Genomic DNA, 18077 nt, shown 5'->3' with positions numbered 1-18077 from the left:
TTCCCCGTAGTGCGGCAAAAAGTAACGCTTGCAAAATAATAATAAAAAAAAAAAGGTGAAGAGAACGCAAACAATTTCAGTTGGATCACGTGATGAGGTAAGTTTGGAACTCAGCCGGCAAGCGAACAGCTCGCGTTGCGTTCTGCATTAAAAAAATTGTTAAAAAAACTATTGCGTATTTTTAAAAACTTTTTTCTTCTGAAGGGGGCAGAATGTTTTTATTATTACCAACTAAAATTTTAGAATTGAGGGTACAATACTTTTCGCGGGATGGGTTTCGAAAAAAACTAATCCCAGAAAAAAATGCAAATTAAAGGTTTTTTCAAAAATCTGTAAAAAATACAAAAATTGCTCTACCTTCAAATTTTTTCATTTATCATATTTAAAATTAAATTTCCTACACTATAGTACAAAAAATATTCGTATGGCGTGGTTGGTTCGGGGTCTGTGAGGTTAAAAGTGCTAAAAATCACATAAAACATTAAATAACTTTTTTTCTAATTAAAGTATCAAAAATCGAAGCCCGAGGTGCACATCTTCAGCAAAAACTGCACCTGTATACCAAATTTCATCTTTCTAGGCCTTACCGTTTTCCCGGGATGCGAGCCACACACACACACAGAAACATCTTATTTTATTATATGTATAGATTAAGTACTAAAAAATTACATAATATATGAATTATGTAATTAATACTTTTTGGGGAGAGGAGAAGTAAAAGGAATGGCTAGTTTTTAGATGAAAGTAAATTTTTTTATCACTAGAATTTTTTTGGTGGTGGAAGTTGCTGGTTCGAAGGAAATTTTGTAAAAACATTTTTGAGACCTAAAAAAAGACCTGTATAGATTCCAACCAATTTAAAGGTATATGGTACCATGTTTAATTTAAAGAAATAGTTGTAAAGTATTAAAGAAATAGTAGTATATTCAATAAATTTTGTACCTTATTTTTATTTAAGTAACTGTACAATAAATCATAAATTTCGGATAAGTGAAACATTTTTTATTTTTGATTATTAATTGAGATGAAAAAAAAAACATTTCACAGGTATTAAGTTTTGGGAAAAATTAAAGCTTTGCAAAAATAAATGCTTTTACAATAACCATTTAATTTTTCCAAAAACAAAAATGCAGTGACAAATTTCTATACATACTTCCATTTTCTAAATTTTCAACATCTTGCTCAATATTAAATATATCTCTTCTATTTTGCAGCTGAAGAACTTTGTCACTAACTTCCTGCAAAAGGTGCTCTGCAGCATGAGTAAATGTCATTTCTTTATTGTTTAACCAATGCACAACAAAATTAGGTTCCTTTGAACGACCACCACTTAATCGAGGAACTAATGGAATATCTGAAACGGTTCAAATGCCAAAATGTACATAAAAGAGCAATAACGTATATTACATATATTGTAGTTTCAGATACACTATTCTGACACAATTCATAAACATTTTGAGCATAGTGCAGCCGAAACATGAATCATAAAATATAATGAAATACATCGGTATGAGGTAGTTCAATATTTTTGAACTAAAAAGCAATAAATAGATGTCAGTGTATGAACATTTTAAAACTTTACTTTATTGTAATCTAATGCAGTGAATTGTGTGAAAATGTGAGTTGATGCTGTTTTAAATGGCACTTGCGAGACCCAAAAGTTACTTTTGGGAAGCAATTAAGGCATAAGGGAGTATCTTCTGAGGAAACAAGAGCTCAAAAATAGTTACAGTTCCACTGTCTCATCTCCACAATTTGGATGCAGTTCAGAAGAAAAAATCTTCACGAATTCAGCATAAATGGCAATTGCTAGCAACTGGCCACGGCACTTTTGTATTAACAGATTCAATAAATATACTCTGCATGTACTTGCAGGTGAGGATCCAACTTATGATTTGGGGGAGGTCCATTGTCATAAAGCTGGCATGAACAATGTCGTTCTTTTTAATGATCTGTTCATGAGAGGATCGTTCATTTCTCATACCTGTTCATTGAACTTGTTCATTTTAACAACTTTGTTCCTTTAAAAATGTTATTCAAATTTTTAAAAATTGTAAGTTAATTGAATTTAATATTTAAAACACCCAGAAAGTAGACTATAAAACAATAAAATTTAATTCCTTAACTTACCAGCCTAAACAAGATGGCAACAAAAAGCTAAAGACCAAGTGATGCCAAATGCTTTATTATAAAGTAGAGAAGAGAAATAAAACTATGCTTACTTGTGTAGTGTAACTTAAAGACCATTATAAGTAAAAATTAACAAACTGAAACAAATGAACTTGCAGTGCAAAGTTCAATACTGTTCGACATTCAAAAGAATGGTTGGTTAACTTTTTAAGAGATCAGACTCTGCCATTCATTTTAAGGAATCATTCTTTTTGATCAATCATTCATGACCGACCCATCCCTATTAGAAAGGGTGAACAAAGTGCAATTTTCAAGCACAGGGAAAAACATTTTAAACATAAGTCCTTTAAAGACAGTTTTCGACTATTTGGTTTCTAAGGGAGGAGGACAAAGGTGACGAGCCCCATGACCTCTGTCTGGATTTGCGTTAGTGTACTTTGTGGATATTTGGTGCAGTTAAGTTTCAAGCCAAAAGCTGATTTAGGGCCATTCCAGAGAAAATGGTCATTTTGTCCCACACGTGACAGCTTATATATTTCATTACAAACATTACTTTAAAATACTAATGAAATTTTTTTTTTTGCTTAACAAATTTCAAACTTATGTATAATTTTTTAAGCAAAAAATTTCACCATCACCTTTTAAAACTATTACTTTTTAATGAAAAATATGAACCATCACATGCAGGACAAAAGTTTCACTTTTTCGTGGAATGGCCCTTTAGAGTCCATTGCCCATCTACTAGGCTACTCATGGATAATGTGTGTGTAAGGGTGCATGAAAACGAGAGTAAGAACAAACCTGTTTCAGCATTGATGCTTCCAGCCAAATGAAAATGCAAGCTAGGTGTCACTCCTGAACCTTGAATTCCAAAACTATGGAAGTCATGTACACTATAAGTACTAGGAAGAACAGCAATTGGTTCAAGGGGATCCTCTGTAAACTGGCTGGCTTGATGTTTCTTGTACTGGTTGAAAGACCTAATAAAAATCAATCTTAGATTCAGTTTTGCATTCTAATAAGGCGCAATGTTCAAAAAATTCCCCTCCTTTTTTCCCTTGTTAAATTTCATTCAAGACCTAAACTTTTTTTTTTTTTTGCTTCCAAAAAACATTTTAAAAAAAGTTGAAAATATTTAAACACAAATGCACATTTATTTTTTTTCTTAATGCAACATTATTTTTTCTAGTTTTAAGCTATGAAAGTGAAAAACAAAATTTAAAAAAAAAACTGCTTTGTATTAAAACATTACTTTTTCAACAAATAAATGATAAAACCGCAGGATTATGTAGGGAAAAAGATAAATCTGCAGTAAAAATTAATTGCAAATATTCTGCATCAGATATCTCCATTGCCAATTTGTAACATGTGTATAAATTAAAACATAAACTTACATAATATTTGACGGGTTAAAGTTTGCTCTTTCTTCAATGTGCAGCAAAATCATATAAAATTTTTCAAAATTAGGGGGGAAAAGAACAAAATACATCCATAGGTTAATACACATATACAGTCAATTCTCAACTGCCAGTACGATAACGTGGCATGGCAACTGTGGACGAGCGAATACAGCAATTAATTCACAAAAAAAAAGTGCGGAAAAATTCCCTTTATGGATTAAAACTGGAATTCTGACAGATTATTTAAATTGTCCATAAGAAAACAAAGATCCAGAGTTAACTAAAATATAGCTCATAAATCATTCGATTTCTTAAAAGCCTCATTGGAAAAACCAACTTCTTAAAAGAAGAAACAAAAATATGCCTGATTAATCTCTTACTTCATATGTTTTAGCCGCTGCATTATTTTTCTACGATGTCTCTGTGTCTGAACTCTAAGATTTTGGTTAGCAATGGCATCTATTTGTTGAAGATCTACCAAACCATCTTCCGGAATCAATGTTTGCACCCATATGCGACAAATATTATCACGACATGAAGTCACAAGCATATTGGCAACAGAATCTCTGCAAAAAAAATTGAAAATTAACACACATTAACGAACATTGAGTTACTATTCATTAACATTCATTAAATTGCATTATTTATGCATTTATTAGAAAAGAAAATTGTAATAAAGAAAATATTAAACTTTTACTAGTTCATTGGTTTTTCATTTTAACAGCAAATGGTTATTGTGCAAGCACATGGTGACTCACACCTTAGTACGATGGCTGTTCAAAAAGTATCAGACCGTCTGTCTTCCCGCGTAAGCGATTGAAGCACTGGCGGCCATGCTTAGTGGGGATGCAGAGGGGACTGTCATGCGCACACATGCACTGTTTTGTGTCATGACAAAGCTTCAGTCACCGGCAGTCAGCCTAGTAGTGTAGACCTCCCTGCTGTGCTTGACGGTTTTATAAAGTTGTACAGAAAATGACAGAAATATTTGAGCAGCGTTACTGCATTCAATTTTGCCAAAAGCTTAGCGATTTGCAAGTGGAAACAATTTGCAAGATCCAACAGGATTTTGGGAAGTCTGCCGACAATGCAACTGCCCACTCTGCACATCTAATTCAGGCTTTTCTCGGTAAACACAACACTCCTCTGGTCCACCATGCTCCATACTCACCGTCATGGCTCTCTGAGACTTCTGGCTATTTTCTAAGCTGAAATTACCCCTGAAAGAAACTCGGTTTCAGGAAAGGGAAGACATTAAACAGAATACGATGGCCAAGCTCAACAGCATTCCAAAATTGTTTTGAACAGTGGTTTGGTGATTAAAGGTTTGCAGCTATAGTTCAATAAATGCACTTTTAGATAACAAAAGTCTGATACTTTTTGAACAGCTCTCGTATATATGCTGGATACCAGAAAAATATAATAAATTGAAGGCAGAAAATTTTTTAAGCAACAGCAACACATCAAACACATAGGAAAGATTAAATACCTAATTAGAGTCTTATCAGTTAGTTTTTAACCAATAAAATAATCATACTTAAATAATATAATTATTGCAGTTGATTTTTCAACAGAAAATAACTTTAAAAAACCCCAATCTAACAATCATTCTTAAAATTACTGCCCCTTCAGTTCTTTTTTAACAATAAGATTTGTAGCATACATTCTTTTATGCACAACTGCATGACAATATTCAAGAAGTCTACTTTCACTTCACTTTAATAATACCCAATCAATTGCACGTTTGCACCAAATTCTTAATTAGGAAACATCTGTTTTATGTTTTTCACTTGCATGCTTTGGATTAGTACATTTCACAGCATAGATGAAAAAATCATCTTGTATTACAACACATATCCGATTAAAATATCACTAGAGCTTTCAGTTTAACCCTCTGGCTGCTAATTCTCCGAGTTCCAAGGGCAACTCAAATGTAAAGAAATCTGCTCATCCTGCAATCATGTGTTTTCTTCCTATATTGAGCAGCGCACCATTCCCCCCTCCCCCCAGTTCAATCAGTGGAATCAATTACGTACAGTATTAGACATCTAATTTACGATTTGGCCAACAGGCGTCATTAATTATCTACTAAATTGCTGTATTTGAAGGATTTATGACAGAGATAAAAATGTTTTTCCTGGAAGACCTGAAAAAAAATAACTACACAACTTTTGAAGCAGTCCATAAATTGAGCAGTCATAAAGAAGGTTAAACTTTGCTTATGAAATAGAAGAAGTGTTTTACTTTTGTTAAACGAACTCCATATAAAACTCACTTCACTATAAGAACTAAGAAACATTATCTCTCAGGTAGCTCAACTCATACCAGCTCTTAGCATTAAAATTCAGTGAAATCAATGAAAAGTAAACATACTTTGGCATGAATTTGCTAGTCTTTCGCCAAGACAGCCCTGTTATTGCTCGAGGATGAGCAATGTAAATGAAGGTGTAGCTCACATCTGTATTTCCTGTAGTGCTCTTCTGAGAAGAAAACTTAACTAAAACAGAAAGGTAAAAAATTAAATCTGTAAAAATTTATTAAGTTCAAGAGGAAAATAAACACAAAAATGGTGTTATAAGTTCATTTTTGATTGAAAAACAGGCTGAACATTTGTATCAAACTGCTTTAAATTTCTTGCTTTTTAACCCCCGACACACAAAGAAAGGGGGTTATAAGTTTCATGTGTCTGTGTATCTGTCTATGGCACTCTAGCGTCTAAACTTATGGACCAATTTTGAAAAACTTATTTTCGTTTGAAAGGGGAGTTGATCAAAAGTGTCCTTATTTAGGTTGCATCTTTGGATGACATTAATTAACGAAGATATTAATTAAAAACTTCTAAAAGATTTTTCGCAATTTTTGTATTGAAAACATTGATAAGCAAAGGGATGTAAGTGGACATTTCCAAGTTTTGAGTAAAACGCGTTTAAAGATAACATCCTAGGTAGGCTTTCATTGAATTTTTTTTTCTAAATCATGCTGTTTTGCAGCAACTACCAGGGCTACTAGCATCATCTCTTGCCCAAGACAGAGGAGAGGTTCACCTCAGGGGCGGATCTAGAGGGGGGCAATGGCCCCTCCCAAAGCCTTGTGATTGTAGGAATTTTTTTAAGGAAAAAAAATAGTATGAGAAGATAACAAAATTTAACACATGTATTTTACTGAAAAAGAAGTATAGGCCTTAATTTTGAGATAAATTATATCCCTATCCGCAAAACAAAACTTTTATTTCCATAATTTTTCTCCCTCTTTGACACCATTTCTTGATTCCAACTACAGACACTTGGACGATCTCTAAATGCTGCGGTTCTCAGAGCATACCGATTTTTCACAAGACCAAAGAGAGCCTAAATTTTCGTTTTTATGGCTTTAATTTCGAAACTAGGAGGAGAACCCCCTTTTCTCATGCCCTTTCACGAATGCCCTGATCTGTGGCAAAAAATTGCATTTTAAGTCTTTTATTTGGAAAAAATGTAAACGGAAACTAGCTTATCCAGCCCTTATCATATAACCTGCTTAAAAGTAACTTAAATGATTTTTTTGAGGGGGGGGGGACTTCAATTACAAACGAGTTTTGACAAGATCCCCTCCCTCCCTAGTTTATATCGTGATGATAGCTTTAAAACGAGGTTTTTTGACGGAGCTCGCGGATCTTCCATCCCTTTCTAAAATATGTATAAATATAGTTAAAAATCGAATTTTTAGAGCCTCAAAGGCGAAATATTTCCAGGAAGGAAGGATTCTAAGCACCTTCACACTTCCTTTAATGTAAGCAAACATTACCTAAAGGTGCATTTTTTGGCTGGACAGCTGAAGAGCTAGAAGAATACCCCTCTTCTTCTAACTTCTCAATGTATAATAACAGAATATTTTGGTTTCTAAGCTTTATTTTCAAAAAGTATTTTAGTGCCATCGCTCGAAACCTGACTTTTCTCCGTACATCATCAAAAATAGACAAAATGAGTTTTTCCTAATTTTCAAAAATTGCTCTGAAATTTAAATCTTGAAGCATTTTCGAGGGAGATTCCTAAATCCACCCCCTCACCTAATGTCTCGATACCCCAAAAATTGAATTTTTAAAACTTCATTTTAATAAAATTTCTGGGGAGTTATCAGGGTCCAATTTCCCAATAGGCAGAGTGGGCAGCTGCCTAGGGCGGCAAAATTTTTAGGGGCGGCAAATTTTGCTTTAACGACACATTTTTTAAATAAATTTGTCGTTCTTGAAAGTAAAATATTAGCATTCTTTCATTTTCCACAGAGACAATTTTTTCTTGTAATTTAATAATGATTACTTTCACACATCTTATGAAAGTCAAATGTTTTTCAATCATGGTATTTGCCGAATCGTCATCAAAATTTGCCGAATAAAAAATGTTTTGGGAGATCACTATGATCATTTGATCGGGGCGCCTCAGAATGTGAAACGCCATCATTTGTTCATAAGTTTGACAGTTTGAATCTGGGGAACACTTTTTACGTTTTTTTTTTTTGGAGTCAAGGATATTTTTCTTCTTTTAGGGGCGAAGAGGGCGGCAGATTTCAAATTTGCCTAGGGGCGGCATGGAGCTAAATTCGGCCCTGGAGAGTCTGTTCAAAAATTTCGGATGGCCCCTCCCAAAACAGTCGGCTGGATCCGCCACTGGTTCACCTACTATATGTACTGGTTATCTCCAAATTTTTAATTTTGGCACTTTCATCCCTTTGCTTCTCACTGTCATATATTTAAAAATCCAAAAATTTAGTACCAAAATAAAGAGTAATTTTTCTGCGTCTGATAGAATGTGTTTGCAACTTCCATGTTACATAGAATTTGAATTACAGCAGTTTTTAAAGCAGATTTTAAATACGGCTAAGCTTTTAGTCACATGATAGGTAACGGAATTCATTGTTGGCTGACAAGAAGATTAAATGCAATGATAGAAAATTTTTATCTGCTCCCAGTTTCTATTTGTCAACAAATAAAATACTTGTGATAGACTTTTAATAATACAAGGCTTTTAAAAGGATTTTCAATTTTTTTCTCTCAATTCTATATTTGCGAACCAGTCAGGGTTTTTTTTCTAATTTCTAATTTTAGTTACTTGTAAAATTTTGAGTTTAAAATAACATGAATATACAGTCGAACTCACTTATAAAGAGCCCTGATTGAACAAGAACCCAGATTTAGCGAGGAAATCAAAAAAACTTGGTTGGTACAATGTTAAGTCTATGGCAGCATAACTCGCTTTTAAAGAGCAAACCCCACTTAAAGGGAACAATATTTTTGGGATTCATAAAATTTCTATTGACTTCCAGCTCAGTTCATCCTCTCTTGGTAAATTTTCTTTAACACTCCAAAGTCAACCAAAGTAAGTGATAAATCATAAATCCTGAGAACAAGTGATGACAGCACTTTTTTTACTTTGCGGAGTAAAGAAATATTTACAAATTATCTATGTGTGTATATGTAGATTTCTCAAGAACAATGACATGAGAAAGAGACATTCAGTCAGCTCAAAGCAAAGTAACCAAATTCTTTGGTACTGTACAGTGATTAAAAACAAGATGAAAAACAGCAACTCTGATACATTTTTATGATTTTTTCATGACCTCGTTTTTTACAAGCATTTGGTTATAACGAGCAAATATTGCAGTCCCTTTATGCTCATTACAAGCAAGTTTGACTGTACTGCTAGTCACAGGAAAAAAAACAAATTTTTTGTACCACAAATATACAGATTACTGAATACTACAAAACGTTAGGTTTTTGTGCCTGTTATTTCTCAGCACAAAGGTATTTATTTATTTTATACTGCCTGTAGTTCATGAGAAAAATCTCTTACCAAAATGTCTAATGGATGCCGACAGTCATGAAAATGGATATCAATCATTATCTGCAGTGACCAGTGGTTAGCAGGTTTTACCCTTCCATGGCAATCAATAACGGTTAGACATTGTGGAGCCAGATAGTAAGAAAAATATCATATGACCACAGGCAACAAAGAAATATTATTTTAGACAAAAGCTTACAATTATGTATATCAAGGAACTTCATACTGCACAGTGCTGGTGTTAGAAAAAAAATGATTGGGGGAACTGACCTTGGTGTTTCAGGGACTCACTAAAAGAAAAGGGCATTTAATCTGAACTGATGGCACCTGCACGGCTTTGCCCGTAGTAGAAAATAAAAAGGTCTTTTGGTTCGCCTGTATATCTACAAATAATGTACGATGAATTTCCCACTAATTGGCTTGCCAAAGTTACGGTTCCATGTTATGATAACTTTGTAATTTACATGTCCATCTTATGATAATTTTGCTCGGGAAAATGTTCATAAAATTGGTATAGAAAAAGAAAAAAATCAAATTTTCAAGAAATCGCTTTGAGGTGCACACCTCCACGCTACAAACTAATTCTGTTCCTAATTTCATGAAAATCGGCCCAACAGTCTAGGCACTATGCGCGTCACAGAGATCCGGACAGATATCCAGACAGAGACTTTCAGCTTTATTATTAGTAAAGATTAGTTTTACAATAAAAAACCAAATGCTTCGGGTAACAGCGTTTCTTCACATGCCCCCCCCCCCCCAACACCACTGCACTAATGTAGCATAAAATAAGGTATTTTATTAAGATACTGCCTTTTTAATACTTACCAATTTTGCTACTGTACCATATTTTTACTAATCGATCAGTTTTCCCAGCCGTTGCAAATAAAGTACCATCGGGAGAAAACTTCAAAAAAGATACTGGTTGGGCTGTCCTGCAATACAAAAGAAATTAGCATGCAGATATATGAAGTCTCTTTCTCCCCAATGCAATCTTAAAACTTATTTTGGACTAAGAATCACCTTTATCTTATATGTACTTTGCTTTTAGATTCATAAATTATTTATAAGTATATCAACTTAGAATATTCGCTTAGAATATTAACTAAGCACATTAACTTAAAATTATGTGCAATTTATGACAATTTTTAATCAGTTATCATACACTCAAACCTGTTTTTGTGCGCCCCCCCCCCCCCCCCCCCGTCCCACATTATATGAAAACTTTAATAAAAATTTCTCGATTTACGAAATTATTAAAAAATGAACAAGTTATCTATAAAACGGACACAGTTATTTATAAAAAGAAGACTTTTTAAAATGTGATTTTTTATGTACTCCCTATTCACTGCACAAAAAAGTTTTGAGTGTACTTAGAATTAATTATAAATTGCAAACAGAATTATACTTCATACCTCATACTATTAAAATTGGGAATGTTCTATGACAAAAAAACAAAAATTTTAAATTTTGCAACAAGTGTTTGAAAAATGCACAATGTAAAACAGTTTTGAAACAACAATGCATTAAAAATTATATTAGTGCTTACAGGCAATGTACAGAAAAAGCCTGGTTATGACATACAGAGATGTTGTGTCCTTGTGGAACAGCCTATAATCGAGCTAAAGAAAGATAGTGGGGGGACCGCGGAATGAGAATGTCATCTAAGAGAGCCCTGGTGCTAAAATTAGTACCAGGTCCTGTTTATGGTAATAGCGGTCTGGCCTACAAAGAATATTACTCACTTGCACGACCAAATGCAATCCCATTTGCACTGTTCATCAATATCTGTTATTAAACCATCCTCAGCAGTGCATTTCACCTGAATATTTGTAGGTTCTTCTTCAATAACATCATCTACTGCAGCCGCAGATAGTTGCCATAATTGAATGCTTCCACCTCCAGTTAGAAGTCGAGTACCTAATAATATAAGGTTTGTTGCTTCATCAAAAAACATATAAATGCACAGCTTATCATTCTACTGATTAAATTCGCAACACATAGACATTCAGGTACGACAACATTCATTTTTGGGAAAATTAAGAGGAAACTATACAAAATTCAACAAGATGAGATCAATACTTAAATTTTAAGTATTTTAATATATAAATACTTTGATGATTTTTGATCCTGTAATATATTTAATTGTTGATGCAAACATATTGATAGTGAACTATTGAAATTCCTTGCTTCTGCCTGTGTTGGTAAATGTAAATATTTCAATCTTTATTTTTTTAAAATATATCTCAACAAAAATTTCACAATTTTTAAATAAGAAATGTCCAAACTCAGAGCTTATGTTTAATCCATTCTTTGCCCCGGCCGATACAGGATCGGCCGCGCAGTATGTGTTAATACTGCCCAGGCCGATTCAGGCTCGTCGCAAGAAAATGGTTCCTAACTGCCTTCGACGAACCTGTGTCGTCACAGTGTTTCTAGTAGTTTTTGCTTCGGCCGAATATGTGTCGGTGATCCTTCCAGGGGCAAAACCCTGTTATTGCGCTTCTCTGTTGGGTTCTGGTGCTTTTAGGCGAGCCATAATCAAGCTCTTTTTCTTAGACAAAGGGGATGTAACTTATAGTATTTCACGAAACTTGTTGTAATTTATTTTATTTTACAGCTATTAATCTTTCAAGTACTCCTGGATGGGACACGTATAATGCTTCAATTAATCAGGCATTATATTTTTATCTTTTCGTGGAAGCTTTGTTTCTTAGCATTCTAGCATTTGAACTCCTGATGAACAAGTGGGAAAATATTTCCTTACACATTTAACAATATTTCTATGCCTGAATAAAGCAAATAAACAGAAATATTCTTGTAATCAAAAATCCACCTTCTTACACAAGCATCCTTCACTAAATTGTTCATAATCCTCAAATTTTATAATTTATTTTACACAATATTTTTTTAATTATCTTACACATCTTAATTTTGTACGAGTATGTTTTTTTTTTTAAATTATGACGTGTTTACTATGCTTTTTATTTATTTGTATACTATTATTATTTTTTATTATTTATTTATTTTTAAATCGCGATATTTCCAAACTTAAATTTTAACTTTTTATATTCGCGGCATCCTTTGATGGATTTTTAGTGATATAGTTTCAAATATTTTTAATTTCATAAACAAAAATTATGACGACCGCATTGATTATACGTAATAGTTGACCCCTATGCAAAACATAAAATATATACTACAGTACAAATGAAATGATAATATCTTGAGTTCTTTTCGCTTTACTCATACAAAACGAAACATTCCTTTTCTCCCTTTCTTTTTCAGATGTTATTTATTGTTTTAAAATAGCTCCAATATTTTAATTGCCCCTTCCTTTATGAGATTTTAAAAATAGAAATAAAACATTTGGTTTCTTTTCAATAATCAAATCGCCTTAATTAGTAAATAATCCTACAAAACTAAAATTTATTGAAATATGTTTTAAAAAAAGAAAAACAATTCGACTCGATTTCAAGCAAGATTTTCTTTTTTTTTTCTTCTGAAGACATGTTCTCAAATACAAGCAGTAAAGCTTGCTTTGAAATTCCTTTCTGACTCAAACTGTTTTGTTGTAAGAAAATAATGTGGAAGGGTTGACCACAAGACACCAAGGGGGGCATCTCCTTAGGGAATCTGCCCAGGCAGCCTCTGTTATTCCTGTCTCAGCTGGGGGCTTTTAGTTGAAGGCACAAAAGTATCCTTTAGGGAAATAGGGGACTAGCCGCAAGTTTTGATCTTTTGTAATCATTTATCTTTAAAATACTTCCCACGCTTGAGAAACTGATATCTGGACACTCAGAAGGGATTTAAAAGTCATCGCAATTACGATAAAAGAACCGAAAAGCAAAGAGATGTCAATGTGTTTATTGGTCGTTTTGAAGGGTCACAATGTATCAAAAGGCACCAAAGAATACTTTTTATCCTCTTAGAAAATCATTCCCACAGTTAAAGCAATTTTGTCCATTCAATTCCTTTGCTCACAGATTGGATTGATCAGTCAATTGCTTGAACAATGTTTTGTTGAGCCATTTTGAAAGGTAGATCATCTTACATTTAGCAGTTTTGATTTCTTAAGTGTATAAAAAGAAAAAAAATGATATACTGAGATAAAAGCAAAAAGAAAAATAAATCAATAAAATAATTAGTGTTATAAAAATAATTGCTTTTCGTCCTATCCTCTATTGTTTATTATTTTCCCGTTATGTACTGTGTAAATTTAATGAATATTTCAGCACATATTAGCAACCTCGTATTTTATTGCACTATTTAATTCAGTGCCAAAAAACTAATAAAGTGAAGCGATTTTTGAATGCAAGCTGAACAGCAAAAACAACATTAAAATCCCGATAGCAAAATGGGGAGAAAAGCGCTATTACAACGTAGCAAAAAGCAACTCCGTTCGTTATCTGCGGCATGCGCGTTAAGGGGTTTTGGGCTGATCATGGAATGGGTTAATGAAGCAAAAACTGGAATTTGTTACGGCTGATTAATTAATAAAAGTAGCAAGTGTTGTTAAATATCATTTTCTTAGCTTGACAGTGAAGTTTTTTTATTTTTAGCTGGAACAGACACGGATCTTTCAGATTATTTTTTTTTTTTTCATAAATATGAATTTCTTTAAAAGTTAAAGCAGTTGACTTTGTTGGTAGTAATAAATTTAGTTTATATAATTTTTACACACTTCAATCTCTACACACTGAAAAAAAGGTCCTTTAAAACTTGAAAACCATATGCAATACGAAATTCTTAATGCTTTGGGTATTGCATTCATAACATTCATAAGTAGAGTGGAACCTCAATATCTCGACACCCCCAATCGAACGTGAAAACATATCGACTTATGCGAATGTCAATTTACTGAGGATCTCTAATTTTAATTTCTTAAGAGTTTCCGTGTCACTTATTGTGTCACTGAAGTCTCAGCTTTACCTAATCAGTGATTTTAACTTGCTCCCTCCAGTTACTAATCCCAGACCATTTTTCGAAATACTATTACTAACCTGACAAATTCCATGACAAAACTTGCACTTGATATTCTGTTTTAATAACAGCAGTCTGTACCCACTGATAATCTAAACGCTGAAAGATAAATAAAAATTAAATATTTTCTTCCTATTAACATTTATTAAAGAAAGATTTAAGTTAAAGGGAAACTTACATGACTAGAAGATTGGTGTAGTAAAGGAGTTGGTTCAAATATGCAAACATCTTTGCCATAAGAAGCAGCAATCTGAAAAACAAATATTTTAAATCATTTATTGTTCAAATTTAAAATAACTGTGGGATTTCAAATTTATGCAAATTGAATACTTTAAAGCGAAATACAGTGGAGCACAACAAATCCGCCAACATCCAAAGTTTACAATGCTTTTGTTCAAAGTTGATGCAAACATAAATTAACATATTTTAGGACCACAATTGACTAGGGTGCATTTTGGCATGTTAAACCCTCTACAATGGTAGAGACATTAAAATGTCCACCAATCACATGGCATAAGTCACATAAAAATAATTATTATAAATAATTATTTTTTAACTGTATCTTTCACTACGAATTCAATTTCTAAATGTAGTTATTGGGTCTGTAATCTGCATCATGATGATTTGCCCCAAACAACGTGTTTTACCATATAATCAGCAAATAATACGTTTTGCAGCATTACTAAGCATTGCAGGTGGATCAATTGCTCAATACACTTAATATTGTGTACTATTGAAGAAAGAATGATGAATATTGTGAACCAAAACTGAATGCTAAAAGGTTGCTGCACAATTACATCAAAATGCTAATACTGGTTATGAGGCATGTCGTCAATGAACCTCAAAAATAGGCCAAAAACTTTTGTTTTAACATTTGGTTAACTTAATCATGATAAAATTTTAAGCTTTTGTTTCCATAGAGCAGTGTTTACTTTAAGAATCCTATTACTTGCTTTAAGAATCCTATTTGAAATTTTTAAATGTAGCAGCTAAAAGAATGTTTCAATAATAAATTTTTTTAGTGAATTTTAAAAATTACATTGTATAAAGAAATAATGCATGAATACAGTCAATTCGCGATAACTTGAATCTAAAGGGACCGACAAAAAAATTCGACTTATCGGAAGTGCGACTTACCGCTAGTTTCGGTTTTCGACATTTTAATTTGAAAAAGCATCAAATATTTTAATTAATATGTACCTATAACAGACAAAATTAAAGTTTTTAAGCACAATATGCACAGTTTAATCAAAAATACTGAGAGAAAAAAAACAAAAGCATGGTTTTGATTTTGATACTGCTGGAACCACTTAAATGTAGCTGATTCTGCTTCAGGAAAGGTGCACTTCTTCATTCGTTTCAAATTAGGATTCATGGATTCTACCGCTTTAGAAGTTTCACTTTTTCTTTTAATATCATTGAAAGAGTATTTGCTTAAACATCTTTAATAGCTAAGAAAACTCACTCTGTCTCTCAGGAACTTATCAGCAAATGATCAAACTAAAGAATGAAAGGGAATGCATCTTAACTTAGGTCAACCTTTGAATAAAGGTACAATCAGTTGACTTGACAGCTTGACTGCTTAAAAGCAAATTCGTAGTCCAGCAACATGGCAAAGTATAAATGGTATAGTACAACAAAAGAAAACAAGCTAACTCATTTCCGTATGTGTAACTCCTTTATCACACATGGGCTTAACAGGTGCTCTTCTTGCTTTAGAGGTCTATTGTGCTGGAATTGCAAGTGAAGGTGAATTAATTTTTCTCTCATAGTCACTTGTTTCTTTCTTCTTTTTCTTTTTCGTTCTTTCGAAATAAATTTCGAGTCATCTTTGCAAAAACTTCAAGTTAAAGGAAATTAATTTCAAGATATTGAGAATAATTAGCAGAGAATTCAAGACAAAGGAGTCGGTACTTGATAAAAACTTTGAGTTATAGTACCGTAAAACCGTACAACTTTATACCAATAAAGGAATCTGGTAGTATGTGCCATGTAGTGGTAGTTGGAGCAAAGATAAAGTCTTTAAAAAAATTCAGTAGGTTCGCAAGTGTTGTCCAGCGAGGTTCATGTTGTTTACCCCAAGCTCCAGTGTTATCATTCTTGTGTAAAAATTCATTTGTGTTGGGAGGTTTTTTGAAATTTTTGCTTCAGCTCTCTAAGTCTCCTTCAAAACCTATATTTGCTGATTGAATTCTCCGATGTGTGTGTGCGTGATAAGTTTATTACTTTATTACTTAGGTATCTAAGACGATCTAGCCATATCGGTGAATCCTGATGTTGCTTTGTTTGCTTGTCATTTCAAAGTAAATAAAATGTGGGAATTCGAGTTGCAACTTTAGATCACCCATTTTTACTGTTGTTTGTCAATATTTTGCAAACAATTTTGTATTGTCTTGAGCAGTTTTTTACTTTTCAGGTTTCCTTTGGTTTTAGACATGAATCCAGGGAAAATAAAGAAGATAGGCGGCTGTCCTTCCCTCAACTATTCACCTGAACTGATGGAAAAGGTGATCCAAGAAATCAGGAGCAACCAAATTTCTACAAGGAAGGCCAAAAAGGGTAAACTTTGGTGTTGGTCTCATTCCCCGGATGTCATTTGGTACAAAAAAAAAGTTTTTTGCAACAACAAAGAAACCTACCCAATGGGGACAAAATTTGTATCAAGCCTCTTAAAAAAAAGATAAAAATGATCTTGTAAAAAAAATAAATAAGTAAAATCCAGGAGTAGGTGCTTACTAATTGCTTACAATACTATCTAACGTTCATATATATATATATATATATATATATATATATATATATATATATATATATATATATATATATATATCTGAATAAAATACTTTTTTAACAATTGACTTTATTAAGAAAAACTGAAATTGACTCAAAAAGAATAAAAAAATGTATAAAATGAAAAAAGTAAGTACAAATTTTTTTTTTATTTTTGCAGCGTACATTATTGGACCAGAACAATCTATGCATTATAACTTCAGACCGGAGCGGTTTAGCAATGCATATTAAGGAAAATATGAGGTGGTCTAAAATTGTCACCACCATGTGCAAACTTTATGCCATTATACAAAAAATTCCCCCTCCCTTTATGTGTAATTGAAATTTTTTTTCGCAGTGTCACTCTATAGCTGAGATAAATGGTAGTGTATGGTTAAATTCTCAACCTTTTTTGGCGAAAAATAAAGAAAATATGAAAAATAAACATAACGTGGCCTAAAGTTGCACAGTTTTAAGGTAATATTCGAATTATTGGACTTCGAGTTATCGCAAATTGACTGTATTTTGCCATTTTTCTTATTGTTTTTGTTCTTCATATTTTACAATATAAAGCATAAAGCTAGTTTCTTTATGACCTGAAATTAACTAAATTCTAAAATCTACACAACCACTTATCACAAGTTGTATGGATTTTTAACCCTCCACTGTATTGTATAGTCCATTATATTGTATCAGGGGCGACCTGAATAGAAATTGTTGGAAATAGAAATTCTCCATTTATCAAGTGAAACTTTGAATTTTTCAGAAGGATAAAATACAAGCATGACTAACATACTTATATGTAATGAGAAAAGACATTAGGTATAATATTTAAAAAATTGCAATACAGTAGAAGACCGTTATAACGCACACCTTGGGGCCACAGCTTTTGCGTTATACAGGTTTTTGCGTTATATAGAGCATTTCACAAATTTTGAAATTAACATTCAGAATATATCTATATATTAGCCCTTCAGAATGAGTT

General features: G+C 32.7%; 1 protein-coding gene across 1 annotated transcript in view; it reads right to left on the bottom strand.

The window, feature by feature from the left end:
* Positions 1-18077, bottom strand: part of LOC129225187 (dmX-like protein 2) — a 154131-nt gene that overhangs the window by 121312 nt on the left and 14742 nt on the right. The window contains exons 4-11 of the mRNA XM_054859753.1: positions 14502-14573; positions 14344-14422; positions 11086-11260; positions 10169-10275; positions 5904-6027; positions 3911-4096; positions 2932-3110; positions 1154-1354 (exon numbers count right to left, since the gene is read on the bottom strand). Coding sequence (XP_054715728.1) covers positions 1154-1354; positions 2932-3110; positions 3911-4096; positions 5904-6027; positions 10169-10275; positions 11086-11260; positions 14344-14422; positions 14502-14573 — 1123 coding nt within the window. The remainder of the gene's footprint in view (positions 1-1153; positions 1355-2931; positions 3111-3910; positions 4097-5903; positions 6028-10168; positions 10276-11085; positions 11261-14343; positions 14423-14501; positions 14574-18077) is intronic.

This window comes from Uloborus diversus, chromosome 6 (genome assembly GCF_026930045.1).
Source record: "Uloborus diversus isolate 005 chromosome 6, Udiv.v.3.1, whole genome shotgun sequence".
Classification (NCBI taxonomy): Eukaryota; Metazoa; Arthropoda; class Arachnida; order Araneae; family Uloboridae; genus Uloborus; species Uloborus diversus.
Note: the sequence above shows the minus strand (reverse complement) of the source record. Positions and strands in the feature narration are given on the sequence as shown.